Consider the following 16301-nt stretch of genomic DNA (forward strand, 5'->3'; position numbering starts at 1 on the left):
AGAGCGCAGAAGGTCCTGGAAGGCCTGACCGTCAAAGTTAAGGAGCGGGGCTTCACTCTGCATAAAGCAGGGCCTGCGTGTCTGTGAGCCGGACGGTGACGGGGAGAGGAATCCATTAGCTCAGTGTAGGGTGGGGTGCAACCGGGAGATGCGGCAGTGGTGCTGTAGGCCCGCAGGCTAACTGAAGGCGTTCCGTCGAGGGGCAGGAGGCTTCCTTTGTAAAGGGACAGACAAGTGGAGGCCACACCAGCAATTTAGAGGCATCAGCCAAGACCCCTGCCACTCTGGAAGCACGCGCTCTCCATCAGGGTCCCTTTGCTGGCAGCCCTCTGAAAGGAAGGAGGTTGATGTCATAGGAAAAGAGAAAATCAACATACATTTGCTTCTATGTTGTTTTTGCTAAAAAATCCTTAGAATGCTTCTTGAAATTCCATTTATTATCAATTTTGCCCATTTTTTTTAGTTTACATAACTGAATCCCTCTTGTCTGTATTAATCCAGTATTTTTTGTTTCCATTAGGAATTGAATGCCATGAATTAGAAGAAATTGCTGATATTACTAAAGATTACTTTGCAACAAGTTAACGATGTGCAATTAGTCTTCTTATCACAATAAAACCTTACCCTGTTCATTTAAAAATTAATTATTTTGTCAAAATGAAGAGATCTGAAAAGAAACATTTATCAGAGCCTACTGGACTTAAAAACAATTATTATTATTTTTTAAACGAATGAAAATGAGTTTCCAACTGGTGAGATCCCATAGGCCTGTGGTCTGGTTACTTGCATTGAGTCCTGTCGGTTTCCTGGCCGTGCTAATGTGACGTCATATATGAGGTGGCCCAGCGGGGAGGCTGGCGATGGGGACGTGGCACTCTCCACACTACTTTTGATTCTTCTTGAGAGTCTGAAGTTGTTTTGAAATAAAAGATTAGAAAAAAATGACATTTTCATTTGGGGTCAGGACCAGGGGCAATGGATTTTTTGAGTTGGTTTGTTTTGTTTGCTTGTTTGTTTTTATAAGAAAAAATGGGGGCTGGCCAGGTGGCGCAGCGGTTAAGTGCGCATGTTCTGCTTCCGCAGCCCGGGGTTCGCTAGTTTGGATCCTGGGTGTGGACACGGCACCGCTTGACAAGCCATGCTGTGGTAGGCGTCCCACATATAAAGTAGAAGAAGATGGGCACGGATGTTAGCTCAGGGCCAGTCTTCCTCAGCAAAAAGAGGAGGATTGGCAGTAGTTAGCTCAGGGCTAATCTTCCTCAAAAAAAGAAAAGAAAAAAATGGTACCTGTAAACACAGCTTAAATATTTGTTTTGGGGTTTTTTTTGCCACAAAGGATTGAGCTTTTGTAGAATTGGTTTTGCTGGTTCTTCACAAATGGCATGGGGAAGTGCCTACCTCTGTCTAATTATGTCTTGAAGTCATGTTTGTCCTTGACCTCTCATTTTTTCATCCCTTTTGCAGGGCAATCTACAGATACACCACGTGGGACAGGATGGGCAGGTAAGTGCTCACCTGGTCTCGCTTCCTGCCTGCTTCTGTGGTGGATCGCCAGACATTGCACTGCTGTGGGGAGGGGGCGAGCAGCGGAGGGCGCCTCCCCCTCAACCCCGGGGAAAAACTGGCTTTCATTCCTGGTGGCCACAGATGCCGTGAAAGACGTGGACATGTGGAGGGTGGGGCCCTGGGCTACATCTGCTGCTTTGGGGGTTTCGTGTAGCTCTTTGCCTTACAGATGAAACTCTGTTCATCACTGTTTTCTGTGAATTTAAATGAATGTTGTCGATGACTGTGTTTGTACGGTAGCTATATATTAGAATATTCTTTTGTTCATGTGTGAACTCCAATCACCACCTTTTTTCTGATCTCCGATAAAAAGTAACTAAGCACCCCTGATGTGAACTGTCTTTACAAAGTGAAGTGTCCCAGCTGTGAGGGGTTCCAGAGAGTGATTTGCTTTCTAATATATTTGAGGATTTACATTTTTGTGTCCTTTCGAAGAGTTTGTATTAAAGACATATTTATGACATCTGAATAATTATGAAAGAGAGTCTGGAGGATGTTCCTTTTTTATAAAACATAACTTACGTACTGTAAACATAGAGCTCATTTACTATCATGATAATAATACTTGTTGTTATTAAAACCAAGTGCGTACTCCCCTCTGGAACACCCGTGGACATTCCTGTCATCTTCCATGAGGGTCTGACGTCTGCTATGAAGGGGACGTGGAGAATGTGCATTCCTGGACTCGGAAATGAAGGGACGGCCCCACCCCTTGGGTTTTCTCTTGGATCCTCAGAGCACCTTGGGAGAAGTGTGACAGACCTTAAAGCATTTGCTTAAATTGGAGTTTCCTAGTTTGAAAGTTTCTTGAACATACACATGAGGTTTTAATCAGAGTCTTGAAGCAGTGTTAATATACAAATATAACATAGCTGCCTTGGAAAATAGCCAAAAAGCCCAAGAAATGCAAAATTAAAGCAAACCCACAGTTGTTTCTTGTGAGCTGGGGCTGTCTTGGTGACAAGGCTGTGGGCCAGGCCCGGGAGCCATCGGCTCTCAGCCGGTTTCCTCGGCTTGTTTCTCTTGCTCAGGGTAGATGTCCTGTCTAGGGCGGGAGAGGGCAGGGTCGTCATCAGTAATTCTCATCAGCAGTAGCAGCTTTCTCTTTGTTTTTGACAATTTAGTGATTCCTATTTATACTGGAAGTGAAATTTTATTCTAATTAAAATGTTGCTAAACTTTAATTCATGAGAAAAGTAGGTGTGTTGCCTTTGATTTTCCCTTTCTGTCTGTCTCTATTTCTGAGCAAAATTCCACTGGGGATTTTTGAAATAGAGTCAGGTTTTTAGATTACGTTAGTATTACGTTACTGTGCACAATTACAAACGACACCGTCCCACATAGATCATGACGGCAGAGAGTCCAGCTTTTGTGGGCAGGTACGGCAGGCACACGAGCTCCTGCCCAGTTCCCAACTCAGGAGGGACTCCCAGAGTTTACGTTGGAAGAGCTACCTTCCGAAAATTCTCCGAGTGCTTTCTGTGCTGCCCCTTCCTTCATCCTCACCCCACGCTGCCACCTCGCTTAAGTTCACCAGCGCACCTCGTCAGTCCGTCCCACCCGGCAGTCACCTGCCGATGCTTGATGTTTGTTCTTTTGCTCCCTCATCCAAGGCCCCACTAACTCCTCTTAGCAGCCTCTCCACAAAATAATAAAACTACTGTACGACCACTCTCTATGTTGCTACATAGATGATAACTTGTTAATCTGATTGTTTTTCTCTGTAATGTCTCGTCCTGCCTTCCCACCTCCTCCTGATTCCGTTGTCAGTCACCTCTGCAGGGCCTCCAGCCGGAGACAGAACTTAGTAAAGGCAGCACTGACACTGACAGTGGTTGGAGGAGTTTAATATCTGCAACTTTTTCTTTTCTAGAGGAAACTGCTTTCTGATTTAAAAACAGTCTGTGTTCATATGAAGCTGCCTTTTTCTAGTAAATCTGTTTAGCTAATCCTTTCTGGTGTTATTTTATCATCTGGCTGCTTCTTGTTCCTATTAAGTTACCCTGCTTGTAACAGTTTTGTTTTCTAAATATATTTGCGAAGGAGAGTGTTTCCCAAGACACAAACACCCCACTCCACTCGATGTCACTGATAGGGCTGACAGGGAACTCAGCCGTGCTGGGGGCAGGAACGCCTGTTGTTCCATCTCCTGCCCTCTCCCCTCACCTCTTTGTCTCCCCCCTTCCCTTTCCGTCCCCACCTCGTCTCTCTGTCGTGCCCACAAGGGGACAGCGCTCAGAAATCTCAGGCTCTTTCTCCATCAGCCAGACGTGGCCTCTCCCAGGTCCCCATGTGATGGGAGCCCTTTGCCAGTCCTGGTATGAACGTTGGTGTTTGATTTACTAAAAGCTGACAACACCGGGCTCGCTCCAGTTTTATGGGGGAAAGGTGTTGAATGGCTACCTCAACTCTGGAGAACAGAAAATCCTCCCGCATTCTAGAAACCCACAAAGAAATTTACGTAGTATTGTTCTTTTTGAGTTCATAGATCCACGGACCCTCTCATCTGCTTAATATTAGATTCTTATCCAATAGGATTAACCATTTAAGAATCATTATGCAGCAACACTCCGAATCCTTACAGAGCAGCCAACAGTCATGCAGGGGCTGATGACCAAGCCCCTTGCCCTCATCTTCCACCTGCTTCCTGCTGCTGGGGGCCATGGAGCCCCTTCCCACCCGTCCTGTGTTAGGTCACGTTTGTCACCGGATTTCTCCTATTGTTCTTGCTTGTATTGAGTGACAGTTTTCTGCGTCAGCGCCCAGTTTCTGAGAAGGTACCTCTCCTCTTTGTTACCTGGGCAGGAAAGCGGAGGAAGCGCGTCTGTGCTCGCTCACTGCCACTGCTGGTGGTGGGCTTTGTCAGGCCGAGCCCGCGGGAACTTCCTTTCTGGGAGTGAGATCTGAAGTCTTTATGACATTTACATAATCCTGGAACATTGTTCTGCCAGCGGACCATACTTTTTGAGTCATATTTCCTTCAAATTAAATATCACGAGATTCTTGTCCCATCCCATGCGGGAGCCGTGTGGGTTCTACCTCGCAGGGGCGTGGCCCCTGGCCGGTCTGTGGTGGGGTCAAATGAGTGTGTGTGAACATGTCTGGTGCTTTATAGACACAGGGGTTTACGGCAGCAGCGTCCAGTGCTTTCAAACCGTGGGAAAGGGCATCAGGAAGGAGAGCCCACTTGCAGAGCAGTGGAGAACTGGAGGGTTAGTTGCAGCCACGTTTCGAGGCGTGGTCGTGGCAGTGAGCAAGCTCGAGGCAGCGCTGGGCTGTGTGATGCGTTCAGATGTTTCGTGTTCTCTTTCCCCCATCTTCGGCCGTGCGCATCTTCTTTTAGTGATCATTCCTCATCCTTCGTCTAATCTGCTGTTTTGAGGGGAAGCCTGATGGCTAAATTTCTTAAAAGTTGAAGTTACAATACAGACACTAATTCTGGTCAAGGGCTCTATGCGAGGGCATCTCCTGGGAGTGAGATTCTTGGTCGCGAGGCCTGGTCCTTCAGCTGTTCACGTGCATTTGTGGCTTTGTTCCAAATGGTTCTTGTTGTTGGAAGTCACATTATTAAACTGATTCAAACTGCTGATTTCTGATGTCCCCAGTCTGACCGTAGGTACTATTGGAGTGTAAGGCAATTTCTTTCACTACTACGTGCTACTGTCTCCTTTGTTACTCAATGAGTATTTTAAAATTAATCATTTACTCTCATGTGAATGAAGAGCAAATAAGCATATAGGGGACAATATAAACTTGGAAAGGTTTAACGGTGTTATTGCCTGTGTGGTAATTTAGGGAATGGTGGAATCTGTTTGAATAGGGGATAGGGTTGTGTAGTAAGTCGGATCTCGATCAGGGAAATTCGGAGAAGACTCTGAAGCTCAAGAGAGGTAATCCAGCGTGATAGCCACTCACAGAGTCAGAGGTAGACGTTTAGACAAACCATCTATAAATATGCCAGCTTCATAAAATAATTTCTTGAGATGTAAGGGATTTCACTCTTCTGAGTTAGTGTTAGGTATAATAGAATTTTTAATTTGGTATGGATTTTTGGAAGACTCTGAAAAATGAAAACAAAAAGCCTCAAATATTAAGAGCCATGGGGTTGCAATGTGCAGTGAGGTAGATGAGATGATTTTTGGATGCACTTTAAATGAAAAATGATGGCCTTTCTTACGAATTCATGGGAACTTTAACATGGGGTGATATGGCTTTTAGGAAAACGGACCAGTTGGCCTCTTCAGGAAAGGCGGTAGACCAGTTAGCTGCTTCAGGGCAGGCAGGTACACCAGTTGGCCGCTTCAGGGAGGCCCGCTTGGTGCATTCACTCTGCCAACCAACTGGACCTCAACTGTGCGAGTCATCCTGCCCCTTGGGCTCTTCCTCACCCACTGTAAGGCTGTGAGTGGTGGGGCGCCCTGGCCCCTGAGCAGTGCTGCCTGACCCTGGACAGGCTCCCACAAAGAGGAGGATTTGTATTGTGTAACAGCTGCCGGCCTGCCTATGGAACAGCGACTTTGTGCTATGTGTGGCTGCACGGCATCATGTCCACAGTAAGGAAACAGTTTCACGTTAGGACTCTAGAACCCCTTTTTCACTCACGTACGCACATGCAATTGAAACAGGTTCACAAAACAATATTTAGCCTTACTGCATGCTAGTTGCTTTAATACTTTTCATTCCAATGTCTGTTTTGCTTTTCCATTTATTTTCTTTTTATCTCTTTTGAATACTGGTTGTGACACATTAAGTTGATTTCATGACCCACAGTTTGAAAAGTATTAGAATAGATGACCGGTAATGTCTCTTTCTTTTCTTAAGAGCCTGTAGTTCTAAGCTGTTGTAATTAAGTAATTTTTTAAATGTTTACAACTATGTGGAGTTTATACTCTAAATATTAATACATTTTCCATCTCATTTTGATAAGTCAAAAGATAATTGGAAAGATAAATCAATAGTGTAGAAAGCTTTTTTAAAAGTCACATTCAAGCTTAAGAAAAATCATTATAAACACCTTAATCAAAAACTCTTTTTTAGTATACTCCTCAGAGCTTTTCATCTAGATCAGGAAAATTGGGATACTCTTGTTACTTGAGTATTGAAATGAAATCTCTCTGAGAACCCCGGAGTTGGCCTCTGCGTTCCCTCATTGTTTGTACCTGATTCTGGGCTGCCGTTTGTTGATGATGTGGCTGCTGGTGTGGCCTAAGGTAACTCTGTGCCTGCGGAAGGCCATAACTCCGCATTTCTACTGAGCTTCTGGGCGGCTGTGTTTACTTGTGTCTTGACATCGTCCTTGTGGGAAGGCCTAGGGAGAGGAGGCGTCCTGTCCTGGGACCTCAGTGCAGCTGGTCTGTGCTGGGAAGTCCTGCTGGGAGCAGCCCCGGGGCGTTGGGCCAGCCTCTGCCCACAGCGGGAAGAGCCTCTCTCCACGGCGTCCTGCAGCTCACAGTGGCTCTAACGTACCCGAGTCTCCCACTTTCTCTCTGCCAGAGACAGTTGAGGGTGATAGGTGCCCCACCCCCAGGTAGACCCTGTGATGCTGGGCACTCACACTCAGGGTGAAGGGGAGAGAGTGACTGAGGGGGAGTATGGGGGTTAGCGGTGAAGCACCCATTCAGGCTCTCACCCCGCTGGGTGCTGCTGCCCGCCGCTGCCGCATGCGCGCTCATAGTGCTGCCTCCTAAGATCCTCATTTTGGCCGCAGAGCAGGACCCGGCTTTTTGGTGGAATATTGTTTGGAAGAGAACCGGCTGGGTGGGATCTGAATCTCCGTGCTGCCACTCCACTGGGGCGTCATCTTGGAGAGGTGACTTCTCTTCTTTCTGCTTGGGTTTCCTCATCACTATAATGGGAACAGCAGGCACTTGCTTCAGGAAGCTGTCATGCCTTCAGCAGGAGCAGAAGTTCACGCAGTCTCGGCCTGGGGTCTGGTCAGCGCTCAGTCGACGCTCATGGTCTCTGGGAGAGCGCACAGTCGCCTGAACCCACTGATGCTGGTCCTTGGAAGCTGACCTCACAGGCATGGCACTGAGTGAGGCAGAGCGTCTGAGAAAGAAGTTTTTACTCTGCACACTTGAAAAAAGTAATATCTGTCTGTTCTTGAGTGATGTCCTTGCACTGCAGCCCTTAGAAATTCTTGATGTAGAGTCTGGCAGGGAATATCCCTTTCATTTTATCATGTGTGTGTGTCTGTGATTTTTAGAGACATTATTTAGAAAGCTATATATTTAAAGCATTAATTAATTAGGAAATATTCCCTTTCTTGTTAAAATTATTGCCATGAACGAACCTTTTAAAGAAAGCAGATCATCTGAGCCTAACATGGTAAAGCAATTTAAATTAGAAATTTAGCTTTTTAAAATGAATTCAAATTATTTGTTAAAGAAATGCCAAACGTAATATAAACATGCTTTAGTAATCTTCAGGAACTATTAACACATGGAATCTTGGATGGTACGAGGCATTACGTTTGTGTGATTGTATTGTTGGCAATCCAGTGCTGCCAAGGGTTCGGACTTGGTGGGCGTGTCCAGAACACGGGGCACTGGGGAGGAGGAAGGCTGAGAGCGCTGTTCTGGTTACTTGGAGAAAACTCCCAGTCACATTTCTTACAAAATGTTCGTTAAGTAAAGTGAAAGTCTCGGTGAAGGCCACCTTTTCATACATCTCAGTGAGTCTTGTTCCCTTCCCTGAACCAGGGAGTCTGCCAGGCACACATGGAACAATCCTCAGAGCCTGCACATTGGTCGCAAAGGCCAGGCTTCAGTTAGGACTAACTTTGGCAGCACGTGTTTTCTTGCCCTCGCCCTTGTTATATATAGAGAATACTTGTAACGTTATGTGGACATGTTAACCTTGGCAAGACACTTGAAAAAACTTTTGAATGAATAATGCAGGATTAACATTTTGCCTAGTTTCATGCATTAATTAGGAATGATGCAGTTAAAAATATGTTTTTGGAGCAACTCTTAAATTCTAATAAATTGTACCTGGTGTTCCTGTGACACAGTGCCCGTCCTTCCACTGGAACTTTTTCTGGCGTAGCCCATAAATTCTAGACTTATGTCACTTAACTATTTGTGTTCGCCATCCAGGAGTCTCCTTATGTCCAGCGCTGTGCTGGCCTGGCGGCTCTGCTCCTCGTGACACTGGGTGTCCTTTGAGGGGATGTGAGGGTGTGATGGCTCTGGCTTCAAGCAAAAAAGATGCTTTTCTTAAAGAGGAGGGGAAGATTCGCTGTCTACGGCGAGTGCCTTTCCTGTGAGCACATGTCCTAGGAAGCAGACAGGCCTGCGGCGTGGGCTCACGGCGGTGTTTTGCTTCCTGACTCGGCCTGGAGGGCAGGAGCCCCAGGGAGCTTGTGGACACAGACAGCGTTACTTCAAAGTCAAACTCTTCCCTGGGAAAACGGAGTAATTGGACCAAGAGGATCTCTGAACCCCTTTCAACTTTTAAGATTTGAATCTGAGCCTCAAAAGTGGGGCCTGATTCAAACAACCCCACAAAGTACAATGATCAGTATTCAATCTTGGACTCCACTGATCTTAGCTCAGCAGGCGAACTCAAGAAGGTGCTGGGTCAGCCTGGTGCTCCTGGACCCAGCAGTTTGCCAGAAGAGCTTTCTCAGGTGAGGAGTGGGGAATGGGCAGGATCCCCCTCAGAGGAGGGGTGTGGACGACACCCAGAGCCTAGGGTTGTTCACAGTCCTGCTCTACATTCGCCCGCTCACCTGTGGGACAGGTAAGCCCACTCTGCACAGCGAAGTGTGTGTGGTGTGGAGGCTGGTCAGATGAAGTGAAGTGCGTGTCTCTGTTCCCTTAGCGCTGTCGGAGCTCAGAGATGAGCCCCTGCAGGTGTGGGTCAGAGCTGGCCCTGGGGAGCCCCTTTCACTGTTCAGTCCCCACTCTCCCTGCACATGTGCTGGGCAGCAGGCCTTCAGGGTGTGGGTGCTTTCTGGTCCCACCTTCTAAATGGGAACCGTGACGGTGCGTTCCAGCCCATCTCGAACTTCCACCTTGTCCCCACATGTCACTGCAACACTCACAGTGGTCTTATATCCACAGAGGGTTTTTGTTCAGTTGAAAGCCTTTGAGGCACCAACGACCTGGGCCTGTGGTGCCTTGTGCACTCACTCATGGCTGGGTGGTGTTCTGTGCACTGTGCAGTAATACACTAAAACGCTGGGTGTGAATTACACATTCTCTTTGCAAGGCTGGGACTATGTACTATAGTTAAACAATGTAAAGATATTATCTAAATTTGACCCCAATTAGTAGTGTCCCCAGGAGCTGGCAGAAGCAAACGCTGGGACTTAAGGGGGTAACCCTTAGAAAGGAGAGGGAAGCTGATGGGGAGGCTTCAAAGCACAGGTGCACAGGCCCCCGGGCAAGTGCGTGTGGGACCAGAGCTCACTCCAGCCTCTCCGAAATCACGTGCAGCTCAAACAGTGGGCTGTGAAGTTGTTATAACAGTTTTTCAATTTTAACGATGAATTTTGGATAAAAATGTTGCCGAGTCTTTATGGGGAATATTGGGCCTCCGCATTTAGATAGCGAGAGACGCAGGCTTTGGTTTTGATTAATTTGATGTGACTGAAGACTTGGCCAACTCAAAAAAATTTTCCAGATTTATCTAATCAGTTGGAGAAGCAGCTAAATTTTCAGACTCAGTTGAGGAGATTGCAATGCGGTTACAGAATTAAACATGGGAGGATAGACATTGTGCGAGAGGTTAAATTCGAGCAGTGGAGGAGGGAAGTGGCCAAAAAGAAAGGATGTTTATTCTGAAAGTATTCTGTGTCAAACTGGCATCTGTAAAACAAACTGTGACGTGGACGTGTAAGATATCAGAGTTGACGTCCTCGCGGCAGGTCGGGGAGATGGATTGTGAAGCCACGTGGCGTGCCCTACTCTGCTGCAGGCTTTCCATGGGGTCAACACAGGAGACAGCCTGGCTGTGGCACACAGTGGAGGCAAGAGGGCTCCGCCACCACACGCTGGCGACAGGAGGCTCTGGCCACATGACTTCTTATCAAAACCAGACATTTCCTGTAACTACTGAAGTGTGCCAGATGCAAACGCTTCATTTTTCCCTCCTACTTCTCTAAAGATAATTGTTTTCTTGGGAATTTAGATATCATAAGGCATAGGAACTGTGTTGTTTTAATTAAAGCATAATGTAATTGTCCTCAGATGAAGAACACTCTCAGGAGAGAACGGGGCTTGGTTTTCAGTCCTTGGCCACCTGAGCATTTCAGTCAGGTTAACAAGGATGTGAACCCTTGTCTTTTGGGTTCATTTGGGTATTTCAGGTGAGACTCAAGTGGGATAAATGCAGTTAAATCTAGATGAGGCCCTTTGCACTCGGTATCCGTGCCACTTTGAGACAGCTATTCCTTGACGATGGCTTTGAGCGTTGCGAGTTGCCAGTGAAGCCGAGTAAGTGGTCTGTCTCCATTTAGTCGTGTAAGTGGGCATGGAGATTGAACAAGAAGTCACCATGTCTGTAAACATCACAGACATCGATTGCCATTGGCTTTGCCCTAGAGGAGTCTAGTTCTAAGTCTGCCTGAATTAGAACTAATCATGAATGAGTCGTGATTCAGTGTAAAAGTACAAGCAACCAGAAATTGATAGATGTGTATAAGTAACTATGGGGGTGTTTGTGTATTTGGGGGTTTTTTTTTGTTTTTTGTTTTTTTGCTGGGGAAGACTCACCCTGAGCTAACATCCATTGCTTATCTTCCCCTTTTTCTTTCTATGAGCCGGCACCACACCATGGCCACTGACAGACAAATGCTGTGGTTCTGCACCTGGGAACTGAACCCAGGCCTCCAAAGAGGAACATGCCGAACTTTAATCACTAGGTTGTCGGGGCTGGCCCTATTTGTTGTATTTTAAACTACTTGATAGTAAGTCACAGACACCGTAAGATTTTATCATGGAACTTGTGACCACAAGGACACTTCCCTACATAGCCACTTTAATTGTCACTCTTGTTTCAGTTACCTCTTGCTGTATAACAAACCAACCCAAAACAGGGCTGAAGATGATGACCATTTATTGTCTTTCATAACTCTAGGTTTATTGGGCTTGGTGGATGGTTGTCCTGCTCCGAGTGGCATCACTGGGGTCATCTGGAGGCTCAGTGGGCTCGCTCCTAGGGCTGGAGCTGTGCTGGCCCACAACTGGGACCTCAGCTGGGCAGTTCACCTGAGCCCCCCCTTCTCCTCTGTGCAGACTCCCTGCGTGGCTGGGGGCTTTACAGCATGGTGGCAGGGTTCCAAGAGGGGATGCCACCAGCATTTGAGAAGCTGAGGCTGCAGACTTTGCAAACCCCCGTGGGGACCCTGCTGTCCTTGCAGGGCAGTGTGGAATGTCCATGCCATAATCTTGAGTGGGGAAGGATGAGGTGTGAGGTTGCCTGCAAGGAGGGATACGGCATCTCCCAGCATCCATTCTGTGCCCAACGTGGCTCGACTTTGAGCTCCTTAAAGGCAGAGCCTGTGCCACAGAGAGGGAGAGGGCCCTGCCCGAGCACACAGTAGGCATGCAGGAAGCGTGGGTTGCAGGGGGTCTGGTGGTTCTAAGGCAAGGCTCTGCTGCCGCTGAGAGTTCCGGCGTTTCCGCATAGACATTTATCACATGAATGGTGCACTGCAACCCCGTTGAGGCCTATGGGTTGGAGCTGAGTCCATCAGCGCCAGCGTCATGAGCTCAGGTGGACAGCAGCCTGCTTGTGTGGCATAAAATCCCCATGGGGAAGCTTTACGTGGTTTGTTAACTGTGTGCTTTGTTGGAGCAGCTTGACCGATGATAAAAGTTGGATGCATTTTTGTAATTATATATTGTTAAATAATCATCAAACTGTTAAGACAGTCTTAAACTTTTCTGCATTTAAAAAATTTAGATTTTTAAAATCTAGATTTATACAATTTTTGAGAGATCTTTTGCGCTCTGTCCGTTCATCTCGTTTCTTTGGGGAATTTAAGAAAACAAAGGAAAGACCTAAACATTGATTCATGTGACTAAGAAATAATGCTCCAAAAGCACTCTGTTTCTGGATAATTGGCAGCTGCTCCTGGCTGACCTCAGATTCCTCTTGGAGCGCTGTGTCTGCGGCTCCTCTCTGCTGACTGGGCTCTTCAACACCCAAGGACGGGCACCCGTTCCTGAGAGGGTGCTGGTGCGTGGTTGTTTTAGTTAGCACTACACTGTTGCTGAAGATTGGAGTGCAACCAGGAGGAGTAAGCCAGGGTCACGTTAACCTCAAATGTAGGGTATCGAGGTTCCCCATCGTATACAGATACCGTTAGAAAGCTGAACTATGCCCTGCCTTCCAAAGCACTGTGGGGAGCCAGCCTTCTGCCTGCAGTGACTCAGGCATCCCCTCTGGAGCCAGACATCTGCTTTCGCCTATGTCATGACCTCTCTCGTAGTATTTCTGTTGAGGAAGTGAAATAAATTCAAGGGCTAGGTGAGTGTTATTCCCCTTTTACACATGGGGACAGTGGACAGCAGCTTTTCCAGGATTGCGCAGGGAAGTAAAGTCAGGGAGGGATCCAGAACCCAACTCTCCTGCCTCCTGAAGCCCCAGACTGGCTCAGTTCTCTAGAGGGCCGTTGTCACTGCTGCTCTGTTACTGTCTGCACAGCGTGGAAATGGATCCAGTCGATTCAGACTTGGTAAGAGTTGAACACTCACTTTGTACCAAACTCCATTGCTAGGCAATATCGTATCTATTGAAACATTCAAATCTGGGTTGCTTATTTCTCTGTGTTTGGGAGATTTTTAGCCACATGGGAAATCTTTAAAGACGTGAGCTTTAGTCATGCTGCTTAGCTCATGAATCATGAAATGGTTTAGTGCTGTTTCAACTAGATGCACATTTGACACTCATGGTTTTTTTTTCTTTTACAGTTGTAGCTAATGTTATCTAAGATGTGTATGCAAGAAGTTTATATATGTCTCTGGGCTACACAGTGTCAGATCACTTGAAAACCAGGGCGGTTTTGCATTCTGGTAAGCTCATCTCTGTAATAATGAATATGCCATGCATACACACAATACATATGTATTAAACAGTTAACAGCACAGTGATAAATCCAGGTTGTTCTCGTTGTGTGTTGTGAGATGACTTTACCAACATCCAGCTAACAACAGCTTTGCATTCTTAAACTTTTAAACCTCTCTCGACTTCTTTGGCATTTGTGTCCCTCCTTATGCTTTGCTTAAAAGTAAATTTCAGTAGCTTTCAGAATTTTTTCCATAAAATGAGGCCTTCTAAACCAAGCTTGGAAAAAGATTAGAAGAGAGATGGGAAGTATCCAACATTTTTTGTGTAGGACTATTTTGGAGTGGATGAGAAGAAGGTGTGTGTGTGTGTATAGGGTGTGTGGGGTGTATGTGGGGTGGGTGGGGGGGGTGTTTACAAGGTGTGTGTGTGTGTGTATAGGGTGTCTGGGGTGTATGTGGGGTGGGTGGGGGGGTGTTTACAAGGTGTGTGTGTGTGTAGGGTGTGTGGGGTGTATGTGGAGTGGGTGGGGGGGGTGTTTACAAGGTGTGTGTGTGTGTTTGTGTTTATAGGGTGTGTGGGGTGTATGTGGGGTGGGTGGGGGGGGTGTTTACAAGGTGTGTGTGTGTGTGTATAGGGTGTCTGGGGTGTATGTGGGGTGGGTGGGGGGGTGTTTACAAGGTGTGTGTGTGTGTGTGTATAGGGTGTGTGGGGTGTATGTGGGGTGGGTGGGGGGGTGTTTACAAGGTGTGTGTGTGTGTGTGTGTGTGTGTGTATAGGGTGTGTGGGGTGTATGTGGGGTGGGTGGGGGGGTGTGTAGGGTGTGTGGGGTGTATGTGGGGTGGGTGGGGGGGTGTTTACAAGGTGTGTGTGTGTGTGTATAGGGTATGTGGGGTGGGTGGGGGGGGTGTTTACAAGGTGTGTGTGTGTGTGTAGGGTGTGTGGGGTGTATGTGGGGTGGGTGGGGGTGTGTTTACAAGGTGTGTGTGTGTGTGTGTGTAGGGTGTGTGGGGTGTATGTGGGGTGGGTGGGGGGGGTGTTTACAAGGTGTGTGTGTGTGTGTGTGTAGGGTGTGTGGGGTGTATGTGGGGTGGGTGGGGGGGGTGTTTACAAGGTGTGTGTGTGTGTGTGTGTGTAGGGTGTGTGGGGTGTATGTGGGGTGGGTGGGGGGGGTGTTTACAAGGTGTGTGTGTGTGTGTGTAGGGTGTGTGGGGTGTATGTGGGGTGGGTGGGGGGGGTGTTTACAAGGTGTGTGTGTGTGTGTGTGTGTGTAGGGTGTGTGGGGTGTATGTGGGGTGGGTGGGGGGGGGTGTTTACAAGGTGTGTGTGTGTGTGTGTAGGGTGTGTGGGGTGTATGTGGGGTGGGTGGGGGGGGTGTTTACAAGGTGTGTGTGTGTGTGTGTGTAGGGTGTGTGGGGTGTATGTGGGGTGGGTGGGGGGGGTGTTTACAAGGTGTGTGTGTGTGTGTGTGTAGGGTGTGTGGGGTGTATGTGGGGTGGGTGGGGGGGGTGTTTACAAGGTGTGTGTGTGTGTGTGTGTGTAGGGTGTGTGGGGTGTATGTGGGGTGGGTGGGGGGGTGTTTACAAGGTGTGTGTGTGTGTGTGTGTAGGGTGTGTGGGGTGTATGTGGGGTGGGTGGGGGGGGTGTTTACAAGCTGTGTGTATAGGGTGTGTCTGGGTGGGTGTGTAGGGTATGTGGGGGTGGGTGTATAGGATGGGTGGGTGGTGGTGTGTGTAGGATATATCTGGGTGGGTGTTGTTGGAGGGTGTCTATGGTGCATGTGTAGGGAGTGTGTGTATATGTGTATAGGGTGTGGGGGGGTTTGGGGGTGTAGGATGAATATGAAGGGTGTATCTGGGTGGGTGTGTAGGGTATTATGGGGGTGTGAGCGTGGGTGTGTGTATGTGGGTGTGGGTTGCTTCTATCTGTTGCAATAAAACAGTCTCTTCTATTTCTGGGAGGCTTCAGTCCGCTTTTAATGGTTTGTCACACCAGGAGAACACTCTCAACCTCACAGATGGCATACACTGTGTCGCTTCACTTCTAATTAAAATGTTCCCTTCAAGAAAACATGTGCCTGCATTGCATGCCAAAACACAAACAGAAATCTTGGAGAACCGAGGTAGCTCAGGGAATTAATCCCTTATGGAAAAGCCTTCCCTACCAGAAATGGTGGAAAGTAGAATTTAAGCCATGACGGTCAGAGTGGAGTGAGTTTTGTGTTGACTAGTTCCAAAATACATCCTAGAAAAATCGCAAAAACCACTGTGCATCTCCTGCCTCCTGGTCCAGGCAGCCCGGCCCGAACAGGACAAGGGGCTGCCGTATCTCCTGCTGCTGGCGCCACTCCTTCAGGAGTCCCTCTGGTCCCCAGCAGAGGCTTGTCATATGGAGCAAAATGGACTGATGCAAGTGGATACTGAACACGCAAGAACTGGCCGTGCTGTGGCCTCTTGGTCTCTTGTGAGCAGCAAGGGGGTAATTCCAGGCTTGGGCAATGGTAGCCGGTTAGTAACACTAGCGTATGACCTTAGGCCTGTGGTTGCACCCCTGTCCTTGTAATGGGCAAGGCTGTTTCAGGTCAGGCAAGGCGAGGAAAAAGCTGGATGACAGTCTGGATTGGGAAGGATATTATAATGTTTTTTAGAGAGAAGTTGGATGAAATGATTGCTTAATGTACATTTTCAGCATTTGAGGTAGTTGAAATGATGTCTTTGAAG

The 16301-nt window shown here is 47.5% G+C and overlaps 1 protein-coding gene across 17 annotated transcripts in view; it reads left to right on the forward strand.

Annotated features, from left to right (window-relative positions):
- BANP (BTG3 associated nuclear protein) overlaps window positions 1-16301 on the forward strand; it is a 119545-nt gene that overhangs the window by 82746 nt on the left and 20498 nt on the right. For 8 of the 17 annotated variants that reach the window (XR_011498923.1, XR_011498917.1, XR_011498920.1 and 5 more), the window contains 3 exons: window positions 1465-1503; window positions 2152-13252; window positions 13488-13589. Coding sequence is in view for 8 of the 17 variants with exons in the window: in XM_044760783.2 (XP_044616718.1) it covers window positions 1465-1503 (39 nt within the window). In the remaining 9 variants the exon portion in view is untranslated. The remainder of the gene's footprint in view (window positions 1-1464; window positions 1504-2151; window positions 13253-13487; window positions 13590-16301) is intronic. The other 9 variants (XM_044760783.2, XM_044760785.2, XM_044760790.2 and 6 more) reach the window with 2 other exon arrangements.

This window comes from Equus asinus, chromosome 28 (genome assembly GCF_041296235.1).
Source record: "Equus asinus isolate D_3611 breed Donkey chromosome 28, EquAss-T2T_v2, whole genome shotgun sequence".
NCBI classification, from domain to species: domain Eukaryota; kingdom Metazoa; phylum Chordata; class Mammalia; order Perissodactyla; family Equidae; genus Equus; species Equus asinus.